We start from the raw sequence: 26,058 nt of genomic DNA, 5'->3' as shown, positions 1-26,058 counted from the left end.
TTGAGGAATGGCATGGGTGGAGTGTTAGAGCCCACATTTGTTTACAGTCTTGGGTTTTATGCTGGAAGCCAGAGAAATCATGATAAAGATAAATAGGATCATTAGACTCAGGAGGCCTTGGAATATAAAGTTAACAGGTTAATTTTTTCTTATAGGAAATGGGAAACAAGGCCACAGAGAGCTTTTTTCAGTGAGGTGACAAGACCAGTGTTTTAGGAGAATGATGAACACTGCGCTTTGCATGTGGCAGGAACTCAAGACCTAGAGGCTTAAGTGTTAAACCCTATGACCATGGTTAGGTCATTTCGTCACACTACAAAGTGACTTATTTGTGTGCCTTTTAAATTACTCTGATTTCTCTACTGGTAATGCATTTTGCATTTGAAAAATGTATCCGTTCTTTTCTGTAAGCTGTTATTTCATTTTCTTATTTGTAGGTGAAGTTTAGCATCAAGTATAGTGTTTTTTCCTAATACACTAATAAAATGCTACTTTCTACTCCAATGCAGAAAATGCAAGGTCTTCTGGGGCTTGGGGAGTCAATAAGATCATCTCTTCTTTGTCATCTGCTTTTCCTGTGTTCGAAGATGGAAACAAAGAAAATTACGGGTAAAGACACATTGAGTTATTGCTTTATCCCGTGTCCACCTGAAGAAACAGCCAGCCAGTTTTTCCTCCAGTGTTGGAGGAAAAGAGATACAGTGGGTCAGGGGAGATATTTGTTCTCCCAGTGACACGAAATGCTGCAGAGCTTCCTCTGGGACTCAAGGTGGGGAGAAAATGTGGCCTGCTGACTAAATGGTCTGGGTCCCGGCACGAGCTCTGCTGCTGGGGAGGATTTTAACCATGTGACGGGAAGATTGTTGCTCAAGTTCTCCTCTAGACCTGCATTATTACACACAAGTTACAGGAAAGTGGACCTCCCATAGCAAAAGCATGTGTTGCCGGGAAAACAGTGTGGTTACAAATGATGAGAGAAATGAGGGATTCTATAAATTTGAAATTGCATTAGGTGTGAATGAGTTTACCAGTACAGGTATCTGTACAGGTCTGTTTATATTTGCAGGATTGCTACAGAAAAGGAAGTGACTTATATCGGGTCATGTTGCAGAGAGATGTTTTAAGCTGAAAGACATTACATTAGGGAGCCAGATGTGGGAGTAGAGTGGGTAGCCCCAGGAATTTTCAGTTTACAGTTTAAACCATGGAAAGAGAGGTGTCACTGTGAATTAAAGAGTATCATGGTGTAGAAGAGATTCATATTGAAGTAGAAAGGAAACAGTCTGATCAGCTCTCAGAGGGAAATTCCATAGCTAAACCTAGTCCTAGAGATAAGAAATAAAATGTATGTCATCCATGGTATTCTATTGGCCATGGCCCTACCTCTTTTTTTATTCCTAAAATTTATAACTCAGTGTAGTAGAGATTTTATGTTTTTTCACCCTCTCTTAAGTCACTGTAAATTTATTTTTATATATATAGTCAAGGTAATTCCATTTGCACTCAGTTTTCCTACAACTACTGTAAAAGTAAGGAATGTTTATGTAAATGTTAATTAAATAGGATAAGTGAAGAATATTTCTAACAGTCTCACTTAAGTGGTAGTATTTCCTTTAGCATATTTTACAATTTATAATTTTACAAATCTTTCCTTAGATTACCACAGCCTAAAAATAAACCTGCAGGAGCCAGGACCTTTGGAGAACGCTCTATAAGCAGATTTCCTTCAAAACCCAATGTAAGTAAATCATTGCTTCATCCATGAAATGGGTCTTACAACTCGTTCCTCTTCATTTTACCAAGTGATATGCCAATCAAATGAGATAATATATATAAAACTGTGCTGAAAAATACGTTATATGGAGAGTGGGTTTTGGGGAACATTATTCTACAATTATTCAAGTACCTATTATGTATCACGCACTGTGATAGATGCAGAAGCTAAACAGTGATAGGATCCTGGCCCTCAAAGAGCCGTGGCGGGAGGAACGAGTGGGGGATATATTTTCCTAGACCCAAGAAGCGAGGCCTACAATGGAATGTTAGAAAACCCACCAAGTCTGAGTTAAAGTGGACTGGTCCGTCGTCAGTATAACTCAGCAGTTGGCGGACTCACAACATCTCCGTCCTAGCAGCCGTTGTGTCCAGCCCATGAGTGTTACCATGTGGTGTGCTTTCTCTCCACTCACCCTGGCCTGGCCCTATGGCTGGGATGGTCAGAGAGTAGCTGCAGAGCTGAGCTAAAGCCTGGCGTATAGCTTTAGTTCCACGGTGGATTCTTCTGAATAAATTATCATTCAGCTCTCTAATCCTTCTGATGAACTTCTTGACCTTCTCAAAAACTTCCAAATAGGGCGCCTGGGTGGCTCATTCGTTAAGCGTCTGCCTTCGGCTCAGGTCATGATCCCAGGATCCTGGGATCGAGTCCCACATCGGGCTCCCTGCTCAGCAGGAAGCCTGCTTCTCCCTCTCCCACTCCCCCTGCTTGTGTTCCCTCTCTCGCTGTGTCTCTCTGTCAAATAAATAAATAAAATCTTTAAAAAAAAAAAAAAACTTCCAAATAATGGACTGGATTTCAGATACAGTGCATCAGTTAATAGATGGATTTCACTCAACTATTCAACAAGAGACGTTTTGAACAAAAAAGCTATGATGAATTTTTTGCATCCTGTCCCTATGCACAAGCCAGTTGCTTTATCCTGCATCCACCCGAAGAAACAACCAGCCAGTTTTTCTTCCAGTGTTGGAAGAGATAGGGTGGATATGTAAAACCTGTGCTGCACTATATATAAAAACCATGGGTGGCATTTTATTGGCAACTGAAGGGTTTTGCCAAGCCTAATTCTGACTCAGCAGTTGCTGTCTTTGTGTACAGACTCTAAAACTTGACCACTGCATTTTTGGAGAAATAGCTAATTCTGGGGCTAAAGAAGGAAAATATAAGTGAGCCTAGAGCATCTTGTGGTGCCAGAAAGTAAGGAAGTGCTTTAAAAAAAAAAAAGATGGCATAACAAACGAACTCAGGAGCCAAAGCTGAATAAGCCCATGGCCAAACCTGGCACAATTCGAGCAAGAAAATAAGTAGAATAAGGTAGTATTGGATCATAACCCAAGAAATAAAATAAATATCCTTATCGATATAAACAAATGGGAGAGAGGACAAAATAAACCTTCCTTACAGAAGAATTGCAGGTAATAAATGTGGAAGGAATGACTGATAATAGAAAATCGCCATTGGAACACCACAGTAATCATTGTTCTAGGTAAGCTCCACAGGGAATACTAAAATTAGCAAGTGAAACTTTAAGCAGAAACAGGACATTTGTATAGCCTTGCAGTATCTCCCCAGATGATTGTGGTTATTTTAACATCTGTCCACAAATTCTTTGATAACCCTCCCTCCAGGAGGTAGATCTTAGTTTACCTTTGAGTGTAGGCTAGACCATGACCTGCCTCTGACAAATTAAGGTCAGGAAAGGGAAAAATAGTTCCTTACAGAGGAGAAACCTGGCAGACACCACCTTCACCAAGTGATTGCTTAACCTTACCAGTAATAAGTTGTTTTGATATTGTGTATCCCCTAATGGCGCTTTACCCGATATTCTTCCCTGAAATCTGTAACTCCGGTCTATACATGAGAAAAGACCAAATTTAAACCCAAATGGGAGAGACATTCCACACAGCTCCTGACCAGTATTCAAAAGTGTCCGTGTAAGAAGGACTGGGACAGACCAATCAACTGGCACAGGTCAGAGGAGACCCATCGAGATGTGACAACTAAATCACATGGCATCCTGGACTGGAGTCTGAAACAGAGAAGGGACATGAGTGGGGAAGGGATGAAATCCAAGTAGCATCTAGAGTTAGTAGGATTGTTTAGTTTTTATAAATGCACCAGGATTCTATAAGATGTTAACATCAGAGGGAGTTTGATGACATGCACATGGGAACTCTGTACAATCTTCGTAACTTGTCTATAAATCTAGACTTTTCAAATTAAAAAAAAAAAAAAGTAAAAATTGGAAAATAAAATGCGACCCTTGGATACAGTGTGCCTGCCCTGGGGTATGTTAAAGATGAAGTGTCCCGCTTCTGGGGAGAGGAACAGAGAACCCAGGGGTGTTAGCCAGGGGTGACATCTATTTCCTCTTTGATTCCTCAGTTTTTTGAATCTTAAGCAGTGTCAATGAGTTAAATGACAAAACGGGGAGATTGTTGCTTTTTTTTCAGTTCAGCTTTTGTTGTAGGAAGTACCTCACGCTGAAGAGTTTTTGGATGACTCAGCCATCTGGGGTGTCCGCTGCAACAGAACCCTGGCACCCAGTCCAAAAAGCCCAGGACACTTCACGGCTGCCGCACAGCTCGCGTCCACACCTTTCCACAGACCACCCGTGGATGCAGGTCCTGCTCTGGAGGATAAAGGTGTGGGTCACACCACTCGAGTGTCTTGTCTTCTGCTAACTCAGTTCTTTCAGGATTACAGTTTTCTTGGAAATTCTAAATGGAAGTTGAAAGATCATCCAGAGGAAACTTAAAATCCATTCACTGTATTGTTACCTATATGATTCTTCTTTTGGCATACTGTTTTCTGAAAGTCTGTGCATTTTAGAAACTTAGAAACATAGATTAGAGGTAGAACAGGAGAAAAACCTATAGAAGCACTTAAAGGCAGATATGCCAAGTCCAACCCATTTGTACAGGATATAGGTTGATGTTATGTTTACTACAAACAAAATGGCCAAGACAGACAGGTTAAGTTGCTTGAATGCTAAATATATAAATTTTATTACTTTAGAGTTGTAGCCAAGTACTACACTCAGGAAAATCATATTTTCTTATTTTTTTTAACGACTGACTTCAAGAGAGTAATGGTAAAATGTGCAGATAGTTCTTATTTCCCCTAAACACAACACTCCTATATCAAAGATCTTTATCTGAATTAAACCTTAACATATGACATTGTCATTAAGCCCAAATAATTAATTATTCCCTATTAAGTACCAGCCTACAAAATATATTGACAGTAAAGGACCACTTTACCATTTTGATGAGTTTTTTACTAGCCAAACTCTGTCACTGCTGACACTTTTAATAAAAATAGTAATTGCTCCCCTAAGCAATGCAATGAAAGAACTGTCAAAGCATTTCACTCCCCCAGGTGGAAGCGTATTTTAATATGAAGTCTGAGCCCATAGACCTAAAAACTTTTAACTAAGGAGTAAAAAAAAATTTTTAGAGTACTAACCCGGTATATTACCCTTCTCTTCTGGATTTTTAAGGAGAGTTCAGTTGAAATTTGGACAATTGCCAGGTGCCATCACAAGCTTGCCACTTTAACAAAAAAATGTTAAAGTGTTTCCGTTTGGGAAAACGAGTTTATTCAGTTGGCGTCTTTCAGAGTCAATATCGGCTGTTTTTGGAGTATTTGCACTTTGGTTGGATAAATAGAAGCTAATGTTCTAGTTCTAAAAAGTATTAGCACCTGTTTGGTGATGCAATATCTGATAAAATTTAGTCCAGTGTAAGACTTGGGTATTTATAGTAGTGTGTGTGTGTGTGTGTGTGTGTATAATATATACTTCACATCTGCCTATCTAGTTTGTCTTTCTGTAGATAGTTTTTATTTGTTTGTTTTTACTTAAAGGGAGTGATGGTAAGTATTGCCAGGTATCTTCCAGATGTAAACACTCTAAATCAGTTGAATCAACTAAACACTAACTGACTAAATAAAGCAGTCAGACGGAAAGACACCCAACCCAAATCTCTGCCCTCTAGAAGCGTTGCAGTGTTTTACTCTCCATGTCCTTGTCCTCAGGTTCTCTTAAAGCAGGGTGTGCCCTCTGCCCGTACCAGAACCTCCATGGGCTGCTCAGACCTGCCACCCTTTGGACCTTTTTCTCTTGAAGGATTGGATGTGTAAAGTTGAAATGCCCACAAATATTAGTAGTAAAAAAAAAATTTTTTTAGTGATGTTTTTTCCTATTTTAAAAATATTATGGAACGTTTTACCATGGAACACCATTTTGAAATTATAATGAAAGTCAGCGTAAAAAGGAATTATGGACTTCATAACCACATGGAATCATATGCATGCATTATGTCTGTTTCTAACTTTCTACATATTTCAGAAAATGTGGTTGCAAAAGAGTGCACCCCTGTGACTCTGGATTCTTGTGAAGAAAACATGGCAGAACCCTCAAAAGACAGAAAGTTCAGGTATTGTGAGATTTTACTGACTTGCAGGTACAAGCCAGAAGCTCCTCTCTGTAGATACACATACAGTGATAAGCCTAAACATTGGATCCATCAGGGCGGTGAGAGAAGCAGCTGGGGTGGCAGAGAGTATCTGTGGGAGTAATTCCTGTGACTGACTGCTACTCATTTTGAGAGCAGAACTGCACTTACTCTTACCAGCCAAAGACCCTGACCTAGTGTAAAGACTATTGTAGAACTGAGCAAACACATATTTGTTTCCATATACCCATTCTAATTGAGAAAAGCAATCACTTTCTTTTAAGAGGAGGACAATAGAATGTTTAAGCCTCTTAGGTGTTGGTACAAAATGCATATGTAGCATACATGTGTGCTTTGCAGAAGTAAAATTCCACCCTATTTGAATAGTCTGGTAAATGTAACAGACACTGAAAGTAGCTGTAATCTTTTGAGTATTTTATTATATTCCATTGTAATGCTGATACTTTTTATGTACCATATCCTGTAATTAATCCTCACAGTAGATTTAGTTGTAGGAACTATTCTTTTCCACCATTACAGATGAGGAAACCAGGTCTAGAGAGTTAAAGAAATGACCTAAAGTCATACAACTTCTAATTTGTAGCATTGTAATTTCAACCCATATTTCAGAAGCCTTGCTCTCACCACTATGTTGTACTGCCTCTTGTCATTAAAACCTCTTCTTAAATTAAGACCCCAGTAAATAAATTGGATGAAAGACATGAGCAGAATTTACAAAAGAAAAAAAATGAATAAACATGGAGAAAATAACTTAACTCCTTAATAATAAAATCAATGCAGATGAGCAGATCTTGCCTTTTAATTTAAAATTCTGCCCAATAGGCACAGTCTATTACTGCCCACAAGGAATCTTCGACATGCAACTAAACTTTTGACTCACAAGACTGGCATAAGCCACACTTGGCATAAGATTAACATAGAAATATACAGGACAAAAATCATTGCCAAGGAAAGAACTATCCAAGACACTATCATCTTTGACCTGCATGAGACAAGTGATAAGGAAACACTTAGGACCAAGGTACAGAAGCTTCCCTAGTTTAGAAGCCTTATTTCCGTGGATGTCAGTGGTCCTTGCAACACTATAGATTTAGATTCCAGAGACCCCACAAGGAATAGGCCCATCACAAGAATCCTCGTACCTGAAGCCTGACACTGTGAATTCCCAGCATATATTTCTAATTCTCTCAGTCTAGAATACAGTTCCAGTCATGGCTTTTGTTTACCATAAGCAGTGGTGACAGTGATACTCAGTTAACTTTCAGTTTTCAGGGGATAGGAGCTAGAAAGTTAACCAAAACTCAAATTCTCATGAAGGGAAAAGCGTTTTATTTATAATGTATGTACCCACAGTAATTTGGGTACTCAAGTTGCTAGTAACAATTTATGTAGGTTTGAAAGCAATTTTTTCTGTGTGCATGGATACCCCTAATATCTGTTTTAATATCAAATATTGAAAATACTCCCATTTGACTACCACAGTTTCTCCCAATAATAGATTTTGGTGGCTATGCTTGTGGGATAAATTAAAATTGCCATGATCTGAAGAGGGAGGACCCTTTTGTGTCCTCCTCCTATATGAAATGGCTGAACAGAAAATTAATTAATTAAAATATTGGAAGTATTTTTAATATCTAAGAACCAGGGAATTATTCTATTCCAGCATACATCCACTGAATTAAATGGTAGGTAGTGATTAAAATCCATGATAGGGCCATGGCAGACACCACCTTCACCAAATGACCAAGGTTAATTTCACAAGTGACAGCTTATGGTAGTCATGCATTGAGAAGGGCACTTGACCTCTGGAACATTCTTCACAGTGTAATCATAAGGAAAATATCAAAGGAACCCAAACTGAAGGACACTCTATAAAATACTTGGCCGGTAGTCCCCAAAACTGACAAGGTCTTGGGGAGGTAGGAAACACGAAGAGACCATCACAGATGAGAAGGGGGTAAGGAGACATGACAGTTGAATACAACATGGTATCCACGATTAGATCTGGGAGCAAATAAAGGGCCCTTTGGGAAAACTGGTGAAATCCAAACGAAGTTTGGAGGTCAGGATAGCAAATGTTGACGTATTGGTTTTGACAGGAGCCACTGTCCCATGACATGGTAACGTTCGAGGAAGTTGGGTGAGGAGTGTGTGGGAATTTGCTATGATCTTTGTAACATTTCTTTAAATTATTTCAAACCTAGTTTCTTTTCAAAAAAACTTCCTACTAGGAAAAATGCCTATCAAGAAGGAAGAATGCAGCCTGAAGTTGCATATACAGATTTATTTTTGTAACGATGCATACTTATACATGAGTTTGTGTATATGTGGGCGTAAAGGTGGAGGAGAGTTTATGTGTGTGGAGATACCTACACAGTCAGGTCTTACTATTTGCCCTCGTCCTTTTGTATAAAGTCACTGCAGTCTCTGAATTACCCAACACTGAACCATTGTTCCTAGTTAGGTTCCCATGAGTTCACAACATTTTGTTTAAAGACACCTTATTTAATAAATAATTGTTGATTCATTGGTATTGAACTCAGGGCCAACAGCACTATAACTTATACCTGAACACGGCTTATCTAACACATATTTTCCCCTGTAAGACACATCACAGCCTTCTTGCACTTAGGAACACTAGACAACACTTTAGCACTGCACTTGGGGGAACATTTTAAACAGTGAAATCACAAAAACACACAGAAAAACATGTTACTAAATGTACTGCGAAAGGACACTGGTTTACAGTGTGAGAGCTGACATGACAACGCAGAGCATTGCCTTATTCCACTTCTGGGAATGTGTATGTTGGGTGACTAAATGTTTTCACCATTCTGCACGTCTGCAAAAGTACCATGAAAATTGATTCGGGGCTTATGAATGAGTTTAGCACGTAGAATTCACAAATATGGGATCCGTGAATAATACAGATCAACCATATGTGTGTGTACAGAAAGATACTGGTGTTAGGTTTTGGATTATGACGTTCTCTGTTTGTTTCAGTGCTATAAAAGAAGCCATATTCAGTCTTGATCCCCAGCTTGATGACATCTTGGGGAAATAAGCCCACCCCTCCCCATGTTTCCCACTAAAGAATATCCATCGCGTTCCCTCACCTATTTGTTGACTCTATTTCCATGTCTTTGATTTTATTTCTATGCATACTGTACTGGCTGTGTATTTGCATATATTTGTTTGTCTGAAGAAAATGCTGTAATCAACTCTTTGTAAAGGAGTTTTGAAATGTCTTTCGTAGAATGAAAAGGGAACTGTTTTGTGGTACTTTTATGTGATCAAATCCAATAGACTTGAAATCATGTGTTTTGTTTCCTCTTGTCTATTCCTTTAACACATCCAGTCCAATTCAAGAGAAAACCCCAGAGCTGGCGTTCCCAGCAGACGTATCTTCGGCATCCTTGCTCCGTGGGAGCCAACCTGCTGCAGGTGGTGTGCTGACCAGTGAAGTAGCGCAGAGCCTCAAGGCTTGTAAACTCACAGACACTAACTTCACCATTGCGGAAGATCCACCAGACGCCAGTGCTGGGCGCCGAGCAGAATGGATGCAGACTAGTTCACTTGAGAATGTCGATGCTTCAAGTATGAACAGATGTTCAGTCTTAATTGTGTCCCCGAATAAGGACAATAGCCTGGTAAAAGCTGTTCCATGAAAGCTCAAAGAGCAGGGACTTGAATGTCTTTGAGTAGAACACAAATTCAGACAAAACTTGCAAACTGGATCACAGTGGGGTATAACAGTAGCACACTTGAAGGGCAAATTAATTCGTTTTAATTTTAGAAGGTATCAAAATCACTACTGTTGCAGGAGGGAGTTAGAACTGGAGGGCCTACTATGGCAGGCATTGAATTTAAGACTGGTATCCCCATTTTACAGCCAAATAAACAGGCTCAGAGCTTACCTCCTTTCCCCTGGTTACACAAAAACAGTCTTGGATAGTGTTGCATTGTGGTTAAGAATACAGACTGTGAAGACTGACTAGGTTCTAATCCTAGCTCCACTTTCAGGCAGTCACATGATCTTGGTTGGCCAAGATCATTTCAGTTCTCTGTGGCTCTCTTTCCTTCTGTATAAAGTGGGGGTGATGGTCCTACTGCAGAGTCTTCTTATAAGGACCAAGTGAAGTACTAAACAAAGTACTCAGAACAGGGTCCTACATACACTTAGCACTAAGTAAATGTTAATCATGCTGGATTAGTCTTTGATAACTACCACTAAAAGAATTATTATAGCATGCTAAATTGAACAGAAACTTTATTCTTCCCTTTAGAAATGATATCTTTTTTGTGAACCCAAAGTACATCTCATGCATGCAAACTGCTCATAGATAATATAAGTATTGAAAGTCATTGTATTTTGTGGGAAATGTTAGAAGTAACTGATATCCAGGTCAGCCTTTAAGACATAATTATGTTAAAGGCAGAATCTAGCAGTTCCAGGCAAGTGGAACAGGTGCTTTTGGTGTTCATTTCCTTTGTCACAACTAAATATTGATCTAAATTTGTTGATCTAAAATAACAATGAGCTGTGCAGAACTAGCCATTTTGATTTTTCCAAATGGTTATTATTTGAATCATTGCTCTATTTCTTTTAAAGATAAGGTTTTTGATAGCTTATTTAATGAATGTCTCCACTTGTTTTATCTGTAGTTTCTTTGGGAAAATTCTTGGGTACTGAATTCATTTCCTTTATTTGTTCCCATTCCTTTTAAGACTTGACTGTTGAGAATCCATGGGATGAAACGTTGATTCTCACACTTTTATCTGGGCTTTCTAAACCAGTGAGATCCTATCCAAATACTTATGAATGGCAGTGTAAACTTCCAGCCATCAAGCCCAAGACTGAATTTCAACTGGGTAAGGACTATATGGGTAATAAAACTTTAAATTCTTCTATATGGGAAGTCAATGGTAACTCGTGTGATTCTCCTTCCGGTACCACCCCTGTGCCCCACCCCCACCTCAAGTAAAGAGTCATAGATTATCTATAGTACTAAGCTGAGGAACATTTTGTTAAGCCATGACTGTCAGATTTTGATTGCTGTTGAGACTGTCACTTATAGAGAGTAATTTGGCAATACCTGTCAAAGTAAAAAATGCATATACTTTTAGACATCCACTTCTAAGAATTTCCTGCAGATATGCTTGCATCCATTCAAAATGACATATGTGCATGTAAAAACAGTAGATTGGAAACAACATAGGTGGCTATGGGGACTGCTTAAATAAATTATGGGACATCTCTATAGAAAATATAGCTTGCTCTGTAGTGATAGGTAACGATGTCCAAAACATGCCGTTAAGGGCAGACTAATATTATATGCTGCCTTTTCTCAAAAAGGGGGAAGATAACATATGTTCATATTCATGCTATTTCTAGAGAACCCTTGAAGCATGCTCAAAACTAATAAAAATGGTTAACAGGGTGGATGTGAATAACAGTGGGAGCAAGACTTCTCACAAGATGCTTTACACACACACATGCACACGCACACACACACAGAGCTTCCCCTATTGACATCTTGCTTTAGTGTGGTACATTTGTTGAAATTGATGAGCCAATATTAATACATTATTATTGACTAAAGTCCATAGTTTACATTCAGGTTCGTTCTTCGTGTTGTACGGTCTGTGGGGTTTGACAAATGTATAATGACCTGTATCCATCATTACAGTATCATAAAGAATAGTTTCACTGCCCCTAAAATCCCCCGTGTTCCATCTATTCATCACGTCTACCCTCTACCTAAAACCCTGACAAGCACTAATCTTTTTACTACTGTCTCCATAGTTTTGCCTTTTCCAGAATGTCATATAGTTGTAACCATACCGCATGCAAGCTTTTTCAGATTGGCTTCTTTCACTTAGCAATTTGCATTTAAGATTCCTCCATGTCTTTTCATGACTTGAAAGCTCTGTCTTTATAATCGCTGAGTAATAGTCCATTGTGCAAATGTGCCACGGTTTATTTATCTGTTCACCTATTGAAGGACATCTTGGTCGCTTCCAAGTTTTGGCAGTTATGAATAAATCTGCTGTAAAATTCCTATGCCGTTTTTGTGTGGACAGAAGTTTTCAGTTCATTTGGATAAATACCAAGGCCTTGTGATTGCTGGAACATGTGAGCGTATGTTTACTTCTGTAAGAAATCACCAAACTGCCTTCAAACAGAGTTCGTACCATTTTGTATTCCCACCAGCAATGATGACAGCTCTGTTACTCCATAGCCTCACCATCATTTGGCGTTGTCAGTAGTTTGGGTTTTGGCCACTCTAATAGATGTGTAATGGTATTTCATTATGGTTTTTCATTTGTAATTCCCTAATTACATATGTACATTTTTTCATATGTTTATTTGCCATCTGTATATCTTTTAGGGTGAGGTATATATTCCAGATCTTTTGCCCATTTTTTTAAAAATCACGTTGATCGTTTTCTTAGTTCTTTCTTTCTGAGTTTTCCCCCCCATTTTCTTAATTGAGTTTCAAGAGTTTGTTATGTATGTTGGATAACTTTTATCACTTAAGTGTTTCACAAAGATATTCACTCAATCTTTGGCTTGTCTTTTCATTCTGTCAACTGTGTCTTTTGCAGAGAAGTTTTTAAATTTTGTCCAGTTTATCAATTTATTTCTTTCATGGATCATGCTTTTGGTGTTGTATCTAAGAGGTCATCGGCACCCAAGGTCACCTAGCTATTCTCCTGTTACCTTCTAGGGATATTATAGTTTTATGTTTTACATTGATGTGTATGATCCATTTTGAGTTAACTTTTATGAAAGGTGTAAGTTCGGTGTTTAGATTCATTTTTGCATATTGATGTCCAGTTCCATCAGCATTTATTGAAAAGTCTATCCTTTCTTAATTGAATTGTCTTTGCTCCTTTGTCAATGATCATTTAACAGTATATTTGCTTGGCTCCATTTCTGGGCTCTCTCTTCCGTTCCATTGACCTATTTATCTATATCACACGGTTCTGATTATAGTAGCTTTTATAGTAAGTCTTGATGTTGTGTAATGCCAGTCCTCCAACTTGTTCTTCAATATTGTGTTGTCTGTCTGGGCCTTTTGCCTTTCCACCTAAACTTTAAAATCGATTTGTCAATAGCCACAAAATAACTTGCAGGGATTTTGATTAGAATTTCTTTGAATCTATAGATCAAGTTGGGAAAAAATGACATCTTGACAGTATCATGTCATCCTATCCATGTACATGGCATATCTCTATTTAGATCTTCTTTGATTTTTTTAAATCAAAGTTTTATAGAGTTCCTTATATAGATCTTCTGCATATCTTGTTAGATTTATGCCTAAGTTATTTCATTATGGAGGATGCTAATGTAAGTGGTATTGTGTTTTTTTAATTTCAAATTCCACTTACAAATTTCTGGTACATAGGAAAGCAGTTGACTTATATATTGACCTTGTATATCCTGCAACCTTGCTATAATCATGTATTAGTTACAGGAGGGTTTTTTGTTGTTGATTTTTTGGCATTTTCTGACTAGACAATGCTGTCATCTATGTACAAGGACTATTTCATTTCTTCCTTCCCAAGCTGTATACATTTTATTTCATTTTCTTGTTTTATCACATTAGCTAGGACTTCTAGTACAATGTTGAGTAGGAGTGGTGACAGGAGAAATTCTTGCCTTGTTCCTGATCTTAGTGAGAAAGCATTTATCTAGTTTCTCACCATTAAGTATGTTAGCTGTAGGTTTTTTGTAGATGTCTTTTGTCAAGTTGAGAAAGTTGCCCTCTATTCCTAGTTTGCAGAAAGTTGCTATTATGAATGGGTGTTGGATTTTATTAAATACTTTTTCTAGTTTTATGATAAGATCATGTGATTTTTCTTTTTACTCTGTTCATGTGATAGATTCATTAATTGATTTTTGAATGTTGAACCAGCCTTGCATACCTGGGTTAAATCCCACTTGGTCATGGTAAATAATTCTTTTTATACTTGTTCTGGATTTGATTTGCTAATATTTTGTTGAGGATTTTTACATCTATGTTAATAAGAGATACTGCTCTATAGTTTTCTTATAGTGTATCTCTCTGGTTTTGATATTCAGCTAATGCTGGCCTCATAGAAGGGATTAGGAAGTATTCATTCTGCTTCTTTCCTCTGAAAGAGTTTGTGGAGAATTGGTATAATTTCTTCCTTAAATATTTGGTAGAATTCACCAGTGGAAATCATCTGGTCCTGGTGCTTTCTGTTTAGGAAAGCTATTAATTATTGATTCAATTTCTTATCTCATACTCCTGTGTGAGTTTTGGTAGAGTATGTCTTTCAAGGAATTGGTCCATTTCATCCAAGTTGTCAAATTGGTGGGCACAGAGTTGTTCATAGTATTCCCTTATTATCCCTTTAATTCATGGGATCTATACTGATGTTCTCTCTTTAATTTCTGATATTAGTATTTTGTGTCCTTTCCCTTTTTTTCTTAGGTAGCCTGGTAGGGGCTTATGGGTTTTTATTGACCTTTTCAAAGATTCAGCTTTTTGTTTCATTGATGTTCTATTTTCAATTTCATTGATATCTGCTCTATTATTATTTTTGTATCTAAATTACACAATTTTTTTCTTTTTTTGTCTTAATTAGGCAGGCAATTTTTTCTTGTTTTTTTTTTTTGTTTGTTTGTTTTGCCTGCTCTGATTACTTTTTTCTTCTGCTTTGGATTTAATTTTTCCTTTTTTTTTCTAGTTTTCTAAGATGGAAACTAAAATTCTTGATTTTAGGTCTTCTTTTCTAACATATGCATTTAATCCTATAAATTTCCCTCTAAGCACTGCTTTTGCTGTACCCCACAATTTTGATAAATTGTGTTTTCATTTTTAGTTCAAAATATTTTTAAATTTCTTTTAAGATTTCTTCTTTGATTAATGTGTTATTTTAATATGTGTTGTTTAATTTCCAAGTGTTTGGGGGCTTTCCAGCTATCTCTCTGTTATTGATTACTAGTTTAATTCCATTGTGGTTGGAGTACATACTTTGTATGATTTCTTTGTTTGGTTGGTTGGTTTTTTAATTTGATAAAAGTGTGTTTTTTTGTTTTGTTTTGTTTTGTTTTTTTTATGGCCCAGAATGGTCTGTCTTGGTGAATGTTCTATGTGAGCTTGAAAAGAATGTATTGTCTGCTGTTGTTAGATGAAGTATTCCATAAATGTTAATTAGATCCAGTTGATTCGTGCTGTTGTTCAAGTCAATCATGCCCTTACTGATTTTTTGCCTGTTGGGTCTGTCAATTACTGATAGAGAGGCGTAGCAATCTCCAACTAGAATGGTGAATTCATCTGTTCTCCTTGCAGTTCTATCAATTTTTGCCTCACTATTTTGATGCTCTGTTGTTAGGCACATATGCCTTACGGATTGTTATGTCTTTTTGGAAAATTGATCTTTTATCGTTACCTAATGCCCGTTTTTATGCCTGATAATTTTCATTGCTCTGACATCTGCTCTCTCTGAAATTAGTATAGCTACTCCAGCTTTCTGTTTATTAATGTTAGCATGCATGGTGTATCTGTCTCCATCCCTTTACTTTTAATTTATGTCTTTATATTTAAGGTGTTTTTCTCAAAGACAACGTATAGCTGGGTCTTGTATTTTATCTACTGCGATTGTTTCTGTTTTCTTTTTTTTTTTTTTTAAGTTTTTTTTTTTAAGATTTGATTTATTTATTTGAGAGAGTGCACACAAGCGAGCCAGGGAAAACACAGAGGGAGGGGAAGCAGACTCCCTGCTGAGCAGGGATCCCAATGTGCGGCTTGATCCCAGGACCCTGGGATCATGCCTGAGCCGAAGGCAGACGCTCAACCGACTGAGCCACCCAGGCACCCCTTCATTGGTATATTAAGTCTACTGATATCTAGAAAGATTACTGATAGAGCTGGATTAATATCTACTATATTTGTTACTGTTTTCTATTCATTGCCTTTGTTCTTTGTTTCCTTTTTTGTCTTCTCTGTCTTCTCTGGTGTTAATTGGGTATTTCTGTGATTTCATTTTCTCTATTAGCATATCGGTTATACTTCATTTTTTACTGTTTTTAGTAGTTGCCCTAGAGTTTGCAGTATACATTTAGAAGTAATCCAACCAAGTCCACCTTCAAAGAACACTATAACACTTCACAGGTAATGCCAGGTACCTTATAAGAGAATGTTACTAATTAATTCTTCCCTCCTATCCCTTATAACAGCACTGTCACGTATTTCACTTATCCTAAACTGTACTTACTGAATACATTGTAGCAATTATTATTTGAATGGTTATCTGTTAGGTCATCTAAGAATAAGAAAAATAAAAGATTTTATTTTATCTTCATTTATTCCTTTTTCCTGCAATCTTCTGATCTGAGTTTCTGGACTATCTCCTCATCCTTCTCTGCAGAACTTCTTTTAACGTTTCTTGCAAGTCAGGCTTACTGGTGACAGATTCCCTTAATCTTTGTGTAAGCAAGTCTTTATTTCTTCACTTTTGAAGGGATAATTTCACTGCATACCAAATTCATTTTTCCTTTTAACACTTACTCCACTCTCTTCTTGTTTGTGTGGTTTCCAGAGAAGTCAATGTAATTCTTCTCCTTGCTTCCCTATAGGCAGGGTAGTTTTATTCCACTGGCTTCTTTGAATATTTTTTTCTGGTCTGATTTTCTGCAGTTTGAATACAACTTGCCTGGGTGTAGAGTTTTGGCTATTTTTCCTGCCTTGTGTTCTCTGAGATTCCTAGATCCTTGATTTAGCGTCTGTCATTAATTTTAGAAATTTCTCAACTATTATTGCTCTAAATATTTTTTCTGTTCCTTTCTCGTTTTCTTCTGCCTTCTAATATTCCCATTACACATGTATTGCACCTACTGTAATTGTCCCACAACTCTTTTTTTTTTTTTTAAGATTTTATTTATTTATTTGAGAGAGAGAGAATGAGAGACAGAGAGCATGAGAGGGAGGAGGGTCAGAGGGAGAAGCAGACTCCCTGCCAAGCAGGGAGCCCGATGCGGGACTTTATCCCGGGACTCCAGGATCATGACCTGAGCCGAAGGCAGTCACTTAACCAACTGAGCCACCCAGGCGCCCCTGTCCCACAACTCTTGAATGTTCTTTTCTATCTTTTTAAATTTTTTTTCTCTTTGCAGATCAGTTTTGGAAGTTTCTGTTGACATTCTTACAAGCTGACGATTCTTTCCCAGCCATGTACAGCCTATTGAAGAGCTCATCAAAGAGAGTCTTCGTTTCTGTTATAGTGGTCTTTTTTTCCCTAGCACTTCCTTTTGATCCCACCTCAGGGTTTCTGTTTGTCTGCTTACATTCCCATCTGTTCTTACATTTTTTCCTTTTCGCATTACAGCCCTTAGCATATTAATCATAATTTTTAAAAATCCCTGGTCTTATAATTCCAAAATCTTTGCTATATCTGTGTCTAGCTCTGATACTTGCTCTGTGTCTTCAAGCTGTGTTTTTTGTCTTTTAGTATGCCTTGTCATTTTTGTTAGAAGCCAGACCCGATCCACTGGGTAAAAGGAACTAAGATAAAACAGGCCTCTAGTGTAAGATTTATCTAGCTTGAGATTAGGCTGTGTTTACTGTTTGTTGCCAATGTAGAGGCTAAACTTTCCATTTGTGTCCTTATTTCTGTCTCCCCTGTTGGCTTTGAGTTTCCCTTAAGACTTGTTCTCAAATAAGATCTGAGGTGTTAGTTGTGTTGTCGTCCCCCTCGTACTGGCTCCAGTGGTGGTTTCTCTGGCAAGCTGTTATTCTCTGTATTCACCAGTCTGTCTCCCCAATTTCAGAGGCAGCAGTTTGCCCTATGACTTCAGTTCTTTAATGGATCTTTGAAGACTTGTTGATTTTCAGTTTGTTTTTGTTTTACTGTGGGGGTGGAGTGATGACTTCCACGCTCCTTAATGTGCCAGATTAGAAACCAGAAGTCTACTTTTTTATACTTGATTTTGAACACGTGGATTTTTTTAAATTACTTAAAATCTGTTACAACTTTATGTCAGTGGTCTTTCTCCCCAAACCAATAACCCCACTGTTATTAAAAATAGCAAGACAAATCCAATTTGAAGGACATTCTACAATTTATCTGACCTAATACTCCTTGGAACTGTCATGGTCACCTAAAACAAAAAGTTTGAAACTGTTACAGCTTAGTGGAGGAGACCAAGGAGACTTGATGGATTTGTCCTGAAACATTAAAGAAAAACTACCAAAATCCAGATAAAGAGTGGGTTTAGGAACCTACCAGTGTGGGTTCTGTCTTTGGGACAAAGGGACCATGGTTATTAAATGCTAACAGGGGAAACTGGGTGCAGAGCAAACAGAAACTCTACTGTCTTTGTGTAACTTTTTTGTAAATTGAAAACTATCCTAAAATAAAATTTTTACATCAATAAAAAATTATAATTATTCTATTAGAAATATTGGTACAATTATACTTTGCCCATTTTGTCCAGGTGTAAAACACTTGTGTTTTTCAAAGGCATATGGTAGAGCTTTGTTCAGCACTTTACCGAGGATCTTTATGTGTACTTTCTAACATCACAACAGTCTTGCCAAGTAGACAGCACAGGTGTTACCCCTTTGATATGAGAACATTGGTGAAGAGAGAATGTCTGCCCCGTTCCTGCCATTCAGTGGCAGGCCTGGTGCCCAGCAGTGCTGCTTCTCTTCCCCCGGCCCAGCATTTACAAAGGGGAGCTGTTTTGTGGCAGGTGTTTTAACTCCTTGAAGAAGAAAAACATTTCCTGAGGGAGCTATATATCCATTTGTATTTATTAAAGCAAGCAAGCACCAAGAAAATTCTACAAATACAAAACTTACCAGAAATAATGTTTTGAGCCTTTTTTTTTTTCATTTTGACTCCTGTGTCTTCAAGGTTCCTTGCTGGTCTATGTCGATCACCTTCTTGGAGAAGGGGCCTTTGCCCAGGTCTATGAAGTTACCCATGGAGAGGTGAATGATACCAAAAATAAACAGAAATTTGTTTTAAAGGTAAATAATTTGAGCAGTTCATTGTGTAGTATAGAAATGAATTTTAGAACTTGAGTCTGTCAGCCTCTTTTTTCTTTTTCAAGGCAATGGTGATTTCATTTAGGTCTAGTCCATGGTTAAGAAACAAAAACCATGTGGCAGGGATTTAGAATGGCCTTGCCACAGAAATGATCTCACAGCAAGTCCCATACTTGAGCAGTAGTCCATAGCTTGTCATCACTTTCTACCCCACATCCTTTACTGGGGTAGAAGTTGCTTTCTGGCTATCGTTTTCCAGAACGTGAGGCTGGATGTGAATGTCACACACCTGATTTGCAGGTCCAGAAGCCCGCCAACCCCTGGGAGTTCTACATCGGGACCCAGCTGATGGAGAGACTAAAGCCAAGCATGCGACACATGTTCATCAAATTCTATTCTGCCCACTTCTTCCAGAATGGCAGTGTATTAGTAGGAGATCTCTACAGCTATGGCACGTTGCTAGTAAGTGTCCTCATTATTATGATGAGAACGTGAGTTTGAAGTCCATTGTTGGCTGGTGGTTGGCTCCAACATTGTAGTTGGAGCTTCTGTTGGAGTGGTAGGTGGGGGCAAAGCTCTTGACTTGAGATCTCATCCATCGTGAGGAACCAATTCAGGATTCCACTCTGTGTTGTTTCTAGAATGCTATTAACCTCTATAAAAACACCCCAGAGAAAGTGATGCCACAAGCTCTAGTCCTGTCCTTTGCGATCAGGATGCTCTACATGATTGAGCAAGTGCACGACTGTGAAATAATTCATGGAGACATTAAGCCAGACAATTTCATACTTGGAAACAGGCAAGTGTTGCACTTTGAACGCAGTTCTTACTGTGTCCCCAGCAGCCTTTTATTATTTGTGCTCATGGCGCCTGGCCCTTGTTTGTGTTTAATACAGATTTTTGGAACAGGACGGTGAAGATGATGATGCATCTGCTGGCCTGGCACTGATTGACCTGGGTCAGAGTATAGACATGAAACTTTTTCCAAAAGGAACTACATTTACAGCAAAGTGTGAGACATCTGGTTTTCAGTGTACTGAGATGCTCAGCAACAAACCATGGAGCTACCAGGTATGGAACCAAAGGGAGAGATTTGAAAATCGTTTCCTTTGTTATACTTGCTATATTTTAAAAATGAACTGGGGGATCTTGTTAGTTTGAGCCAGTCTTGTCATCTTCTGTCCTTGGATTTAAGACCATGCTCGTGTGTTGTTTTCAGTGATGGACACACCCCACGGCTAGAGGCTTCAGAGTGCAGAGGGAGGCCAACCACCAGAGTCCCGGGGCGGGGGGGTGGGGAACGTCTAAGCTGACCGTGTGCAAGAGGGGCTGAAGTGCTGTGTTTGCCCCCGGATAGCAAAACGGACTTGAGAAGGACACAGTAGCTCCGGAAGAACACCTTTCCAAGGGGCTGCCTCCAGCACAGCCCGGACAGGCGTTCAGCAGGGCGTATCAGCGGGACACTGAACAAATGGCTTCCCAAAATTATTTAAAAGCAAAATCCTGTGATTATTTACCTAGCTGTAGAAGTTAAGAGAGACCTCTTCCTATGCTCACGTGTGAGTAACTATTCTGGTCATAGACACTGAGACTTCCTTTATAGATGGATTACTTTGGAGTTGCTGCGACAGTGTACTGCATGCTCTTTGGCACTTACATGAAAGTGAAAAAGGAAGGAGGAGTCTGGAAGCCGGAAGGTCTTTTTAGGAGGTGAGTATTTGCGTCGGTGCTGCAGCAAAAGAGCACGAACAGCAGAATGGTGGGTTCTGTCTGGTGGAAAACGGATCTCTGTCACTGCCCAGAAAAGCCCCGCCTTGGGGTGGACGCGGCGCACCGTGAGCGAGTTCCACAGCCCCGCAGCTGCTGGTGCAGCCGGTGCCCGCCCGGACCCACTGAGAGCGGGCGGAGGGGCGGGCATCCCGTCCACACTCTGATGTTTCTCTTCACCCTTCACAGAAATCGCCTGGTGCCCCTGAACCTTAAGGTTTTTACTTGTTTCCTTGCCTTTATAAATAAATGGGAATAATGCCGAGCACACTTTCCTAAGAAGTTTCTTATAAGAAGCAAAGGCAAATCATGTATGTGAAAGTGCTTTGTCAGTTACAAAGTAACGTGACGAGGCAGCTGGCTGTCCCAGGGCAGGGTTTTAAGTCCCATGCCTGGGTGACTTTAGTTTTTGTAAGACTGTTCTCATCTGTAAAATGGTAGTGAAAATTAACTAGACTAGAGCTCTTCCTTTTTTTTTTTTTTTTTTTTAAGATTTTATTTATTTATTTGAGAGAGAGAGAATGAGAGAGAGCACATGAGAGTGGGGAGGGTCAGAGGGAGAAGCAGACTCCCTGCCGAGCAGGGAGCCCGATGCGGGACTCGATCCAGGGACTCCAGGATCATGATCTGAGCCGAAGGCAGTCGCTTAACCAACTGAGCCACCCAGGCACCCCGACTAGAGCTCTTCCTATCCACATAGATGGCTCTCTTAACACAGTCACGTGAATAAGCTATTGTGATGTTTAGGTATTTGGTACATGCATGTTCATTATATCACTTATACTTTTGTTAACTTTTTTTTTTTTTTGAGGTATAAAAACATACGTAGAAAAGTACGCTCACCTTTAGTGTCCAGAAGGCCTAGTGGAGTTTTACATGTTTGTATCTTGAAGAAATTTAAGCTGGGACTCCCCCCAGCCCCTCATGTACACACCCACCCACCTCAACAACAAAAAAAAAAGCAGTCGGAGGTAATTTTATGAAATGTAGCATCAGTATATAAATAAGATTAGATTCAAGCCCTGAAGGAAAACTTAGAACAGCTATGATTTATTCTGCATAATGAGTCGTCAAATTTAGCAAATACTTTATTCCTTCTCTTGCTCATAATCAAAGGACCAGAGAGTTATTCACAAGGCTTCTGTCTGATCACCAGAGCCAAGAAAAGTCTTACCCCTCAGCAGGCCTGATAGTAGTGAGCTGAATTTAGTTGTGGTCTGCTTTTTGCCCTGTGCCTTATCTGCATGCTCTGAGGGGTTTGCAGTTAATTTTAAGGCTTCCAGGAGTTGTCTACCTGGTCCCAGCACACACGCAGTTAGGCTCGTCAGAACCATTCAGTCAGCTTATCAGATGCTGGCAGTATGGGATAGAAAGCTAGCCAAAAGCAGATTGATTTTCTTAAAAATAAATAAAAGAAAGTTCTTCCACTGAAGACCTATTACTACACTAAGACTACTTAAGTCATTTTTTGGAGTAAAGTGTGTATAAGACATTTAGTTGGATCTTTAATTTCTCTTACTTAGATTCAACATTCCGATTCCTGGGGCGCCTGGGTGGTTCAGTCGGTTAAGCGTCTGCCTTCGGCTCAGGCCATGATCCCAGGGTCCTGGGATCGAGCCCCGCATCGGGCTCCCTACTCGGCGGGAAGCCTGCTTCTCTCTCTCCCACTCCCCCGCTGTTTTCCTGCTCTCGCTGTGTCTCTCTCTGTCAAATAAATAAATCTTTAAAAAAAAAAAGAAAACCATTCCGATTCCTGATGCATTAAGCTGAGTTTAGGTGAAGTTCTGTTCAGCTGTCCGGGCGTGTAGAAGGCAGAGGCCAGAGAGGTTGCCCGGTATGTTGAACACTACACTTTATCTTGTCTTTATGCATTGTCTCTCCAGGCTTCCTCATCTGGATATGTGGAGTGAATTCTTTCACATCATGTTGAATATTCCAGACTGTCATCATCTTCCATCTTTGGATTTGTTAAGGCAAAAGCTGAAGAAACTATTTCAACAACACTATACAAACAAGATTAAGACCCTACGTAATAGGCTAATTGTACTGCTCTTAGAATATAAGCGTTCTCGAAAATAAAACATGGACATTCCCTAGCAATCACTTTGTAAATGCTGCCTGTTCACTTTGACCCTTGATGTTTTCCTCATTTATTGTTTATATAAATGTTTCTTAAAAATAAAGTCCACAAAATATATCCATGTGACTTGGATGTTACAAATATTTCAGCAAAGTATACAACCTGGTAAGGTGCCCCCGCATAGCAGGCTGATGGGGCGCCTCTTGGGATGCAGGCATTCATGAGAATAATTTGGATCCAAATATTCTCCTAAAATCACCTTTAATACTGACCTGTTCACTTTAAGCCAAAAACTTTTTCTAAGTTGAGGGTTTGTATTTGTATATAATAAACAAAAATTCTCCAAAGATAGTCAAAGGATTTCAAGTTTTTATGGATAAAATTTGCCTGTTTTTTTTTAAGATTTATTTATTTATTTGAGAGAGAGAATGGGGGGAGGGGCAGAGGGAAAGAGAATCCTCAAGCCGACTCCCCGCTGAGCGAGGAGCCCCGTGCAGGGCTCGATTCCAAGACCCTGAGATCATGACCTGAACCGAAATCAAGAGTCGGATGCTTAACCAACTGAGCCACCCAGGCGCCCCAAAATTTGCCTGTTCTTTATTGTACCATTCTTCAGGGCTGTCCCTGGGAAATATTACAGGTATAAATCTTAAGCTTATTTTTTTAAAGTACCATTCAAAGAAATATCTCCCATCTTGAAAATAGTTTTACAAGCTGTATAAATCATTAATTACCTCTAAAATTATAGCAGCCAACTTAGCATTTATCGACTTTTAAAGCTGGAAGGGTCCTGTAACCTGAACTGAACTTCATTTCTCCATCCCTCCCTCCTTACCTTAGCATTATGATGAAAAGAAATCTGCAGTGACACCCAATTCAAGTGCACAGAGTGAACTGTTTCCTCCTACCCTTAACTCCCAGCCTGTTCTAGGAGCAACCATGACTCATTTTTTTTTAATCTTTCAAGAATGACTCTATGCATATTTCTGTATATTTTTCATACAACTGGCATAATTGTGGTTTTTTAAATTTAATGTATAGACTATATTTACATATAGGATAGTCTCATTTTTGTTAATGACTGTGTAATATTTCATTATATGATGTATCTGTTAATTCCTAGAAACAAATTTCTGGGTCAAAGGTGAGTGCATTTAAAATTTTATGTTAGTGGGCACCTGGGTGGCTCAGTTGGTTAAGCATCTGCTTTCCACTCAGGTCATGATCCCAGGATCCTGGGATCGAGCCCCGCATTGGGCTCCCAGCTCCCCACTCCCTTCCCTTCTGCTTCCTGCTCCCCCTGCTTGTGCCCACGCTCTCTTTCTGACAAATAAATAAAATCTTAAAAAAAAAAAAAAAAAAACAGAAAAAAGGTCCTCTAATTTTTTTATACTAGTACTAATTTAAACACTTAGGACTAAACTTTTGGTTGCTTAAATCAGATCTAATTTTTTCCTATTTTTCCTAGCTGGTAGTTTGAATACATGAAGCCTGTTGGTTTTGGGGCAGAGGGGGGGAAGCTTTTCAGATGATTCTTTTGAAGTTTCCCAGTAAATAGTCTTCACTATGAAAATCTTGCGTATGTCTTTCCCAGGTTTTCACTGGTGATTTTTCTCTTGCTGGCTGTTGAGAAGAGAGCTGAGCACTGCCCGCCCCCACCTTTGGCTCCAGTGGGAGCTCTTCTCATGCTGACCCAGTAAGCTCACAGCACTGGCCTGAGGGAGACGGGTTTAATCATTTGAAGGAGTACCCATCCACTTCTTCTTACAAACATGAATTACGGTACTTTTCTAGTTTTCTTGCCCATCTTTCCATATTTACTCAAAGTGTCAACATAACCGAGTACTGATAAAGCCAAGTTTGTGGGGTCTTTTTTTTCTTTTGAAAATGACTGTTTTGAGAAGAAAGCAAGACAAAAGAAGATACGGGTGCTGTTTACTAAACTAAGAGCAAAGCGTGTCCCTCCGTGAAAGGCCGCTGTGGGTGCCTTCAATCTTGGGCTGGGAGGACACTTGGTGTCTGGCCCCTGTTCCCACCAGCCCGTTTGCTATTACTGGATCTTCAACTTCCACCACACTCCAAATATCCTCCGTGTTATTCACACCAACAGCCTCAGCCTGACCACGGTGTTGTCCCAGCACTGCTGTTGCCCATCTGGTGTCTGATCTACGCCAAGGGCTTTACTTAAATAAACTTCACAGCCTCATTTCCTAGCAACAACTTGTCTCCAGGGAGAAAGGCTCCATCTGAACAAAGTAAGTTACTTGGAGCATTTCAGCCAAAGTCTTTTTTTTTTTTTTTGTCCGTTACCTGGTACAATATTTATAGCAATCATCTTTAATTATAAATTAGTTGTCTGCATTGCACACACACACACACAATGTTTATCTGCACAAGGAAAAAGGCTCTATCTAAAGGACAGCTGAAACGGATGCATGAGAAGTCAGCACTGGGAGGGAGGAAACGCAGCTCACTCCACTAAGGAGACTGAACTTTCCTTGAGGACAGAGCTGGGTCTTATCCATCTGTGTCTCCTGCAAAGCTGAGCAGGGGTGCAAGTCATGCTAAGTGCTCCAACATTGGCTAGACTCAGTGTAGGTTCAGATTTAATATCTATCTTGGGTCAAGGCATCTCCTATTCATTCTTGGCCCCGGACTCCACATTCTAACTTCTAGCTAAGAATCAATCTGGTCCCTTAGGAGATTCAGAGACTCCTCTTATCAGTGCCTTTTCCCTCTGGATCATATCTGTGGTCTAAGGCAATGATTCTAAAATTTATTTTTCCAAAGACTATGGAACTATAAGTGGCAAGAGCTCCTAAATAGCTGGGCATTTGGCATAGTCTCTAAGGACACCTGCAAGCTATTATTACTCCACACCTTTCTATGCCACTGATCCTAGGAGTCCTCATGCTTGGTCTTCCATTTCCC

General features: G+C 39.2%; 1 protein-coding gene and 1 non-coding gene across 2 annotated transcripts in view; both read left to right on the top strand.

Annotated features, from left to right (window-relative positions):
* The window catches only part of BUB1 (BUB1 mitotic checkpoint serine/threonine kinase), a 44,850-nt gene extending 21,606 nt beyond the window's left edge, over window positions 1-23,244 (top strand). Inside the window, exons 14-25 of the mRNA XM_045884531.3 lie at window positions 510-609; window positions 1,657-1,738; window positions 4,248-4,422; window positions 6,129-6,216; window positions 9,614-9,852; window positions 10,984-11,127; window positions 19,147-19,262; window positions 19,581-19,742; window positions 19,922-20,079; window positions 20,177-20,351; window positions 20,884-20,990; window positions 22,931-23,244. Coding sequence (XP_045740487.2) covers window positions 510-609; window positions 1,657-1,738; window positions 4,248-4,422; window positions 6,129-6,216; window positions 9,614-9,852; window positions 10,984-11,127; window positions 19,147-19,262; window positions 19,581-19,742; window positions 19,922-20,079; window positions 20,177-20,351; window positions 20,884-20,990; window positions 22,931-23,126 — 1,742 coding nt within the window. The 3' untranslated portion in view covers window positions 23,127-23,244. The remainder of the gene's footprint in view (window positions 1-509; window positions 610-1,656; window positions 1,739-4,247; window positions 4,423-6,128; window positions 6,217-9,613; window positions 9,853-10,983; window positions 11,128-19,146; window positions 19,263-19,580; window positions 19,743-19,921; window positions 20,080-20,176; window positions 20,352-20,883; window positions 20,991-22,930) is intronic.
* On the top strand, window positions 7,717-7,856 carry LOC123852220 (small nucleolar RNA SNORA29). The gene has a single exon (XR_006792827.1). It is a non-coding gene; the product is annotated as a small nucleolar RNA SNORA29 (small nucleolar RNA).
* Window positions 23,245-26,058: the final 2,814 nt, after the last annotated feature.

Source organism: Mirounga angustirostris, unplaced genomic scaffold (assembly GCF_029215605.1).
Source record: "Mirounga angustirostris isolate CCGP_5_RB_7025 unplaced genomic scaffold, mMirAng1.0.hap1 SCAF_10, whole genome shotgun sequence".
Taxonomy (NCBI): Eukaryota; Metazoa; Chordata; class Mammalia; order Carnivora; family Phocidae; genus Mirounga; species Mirounga angustirostris.
The sequence above is the reverse complement of the archived record's forward strand: the minus strand, read 5'-3'. Positions and strand labels throughout refer to the sequence as shown.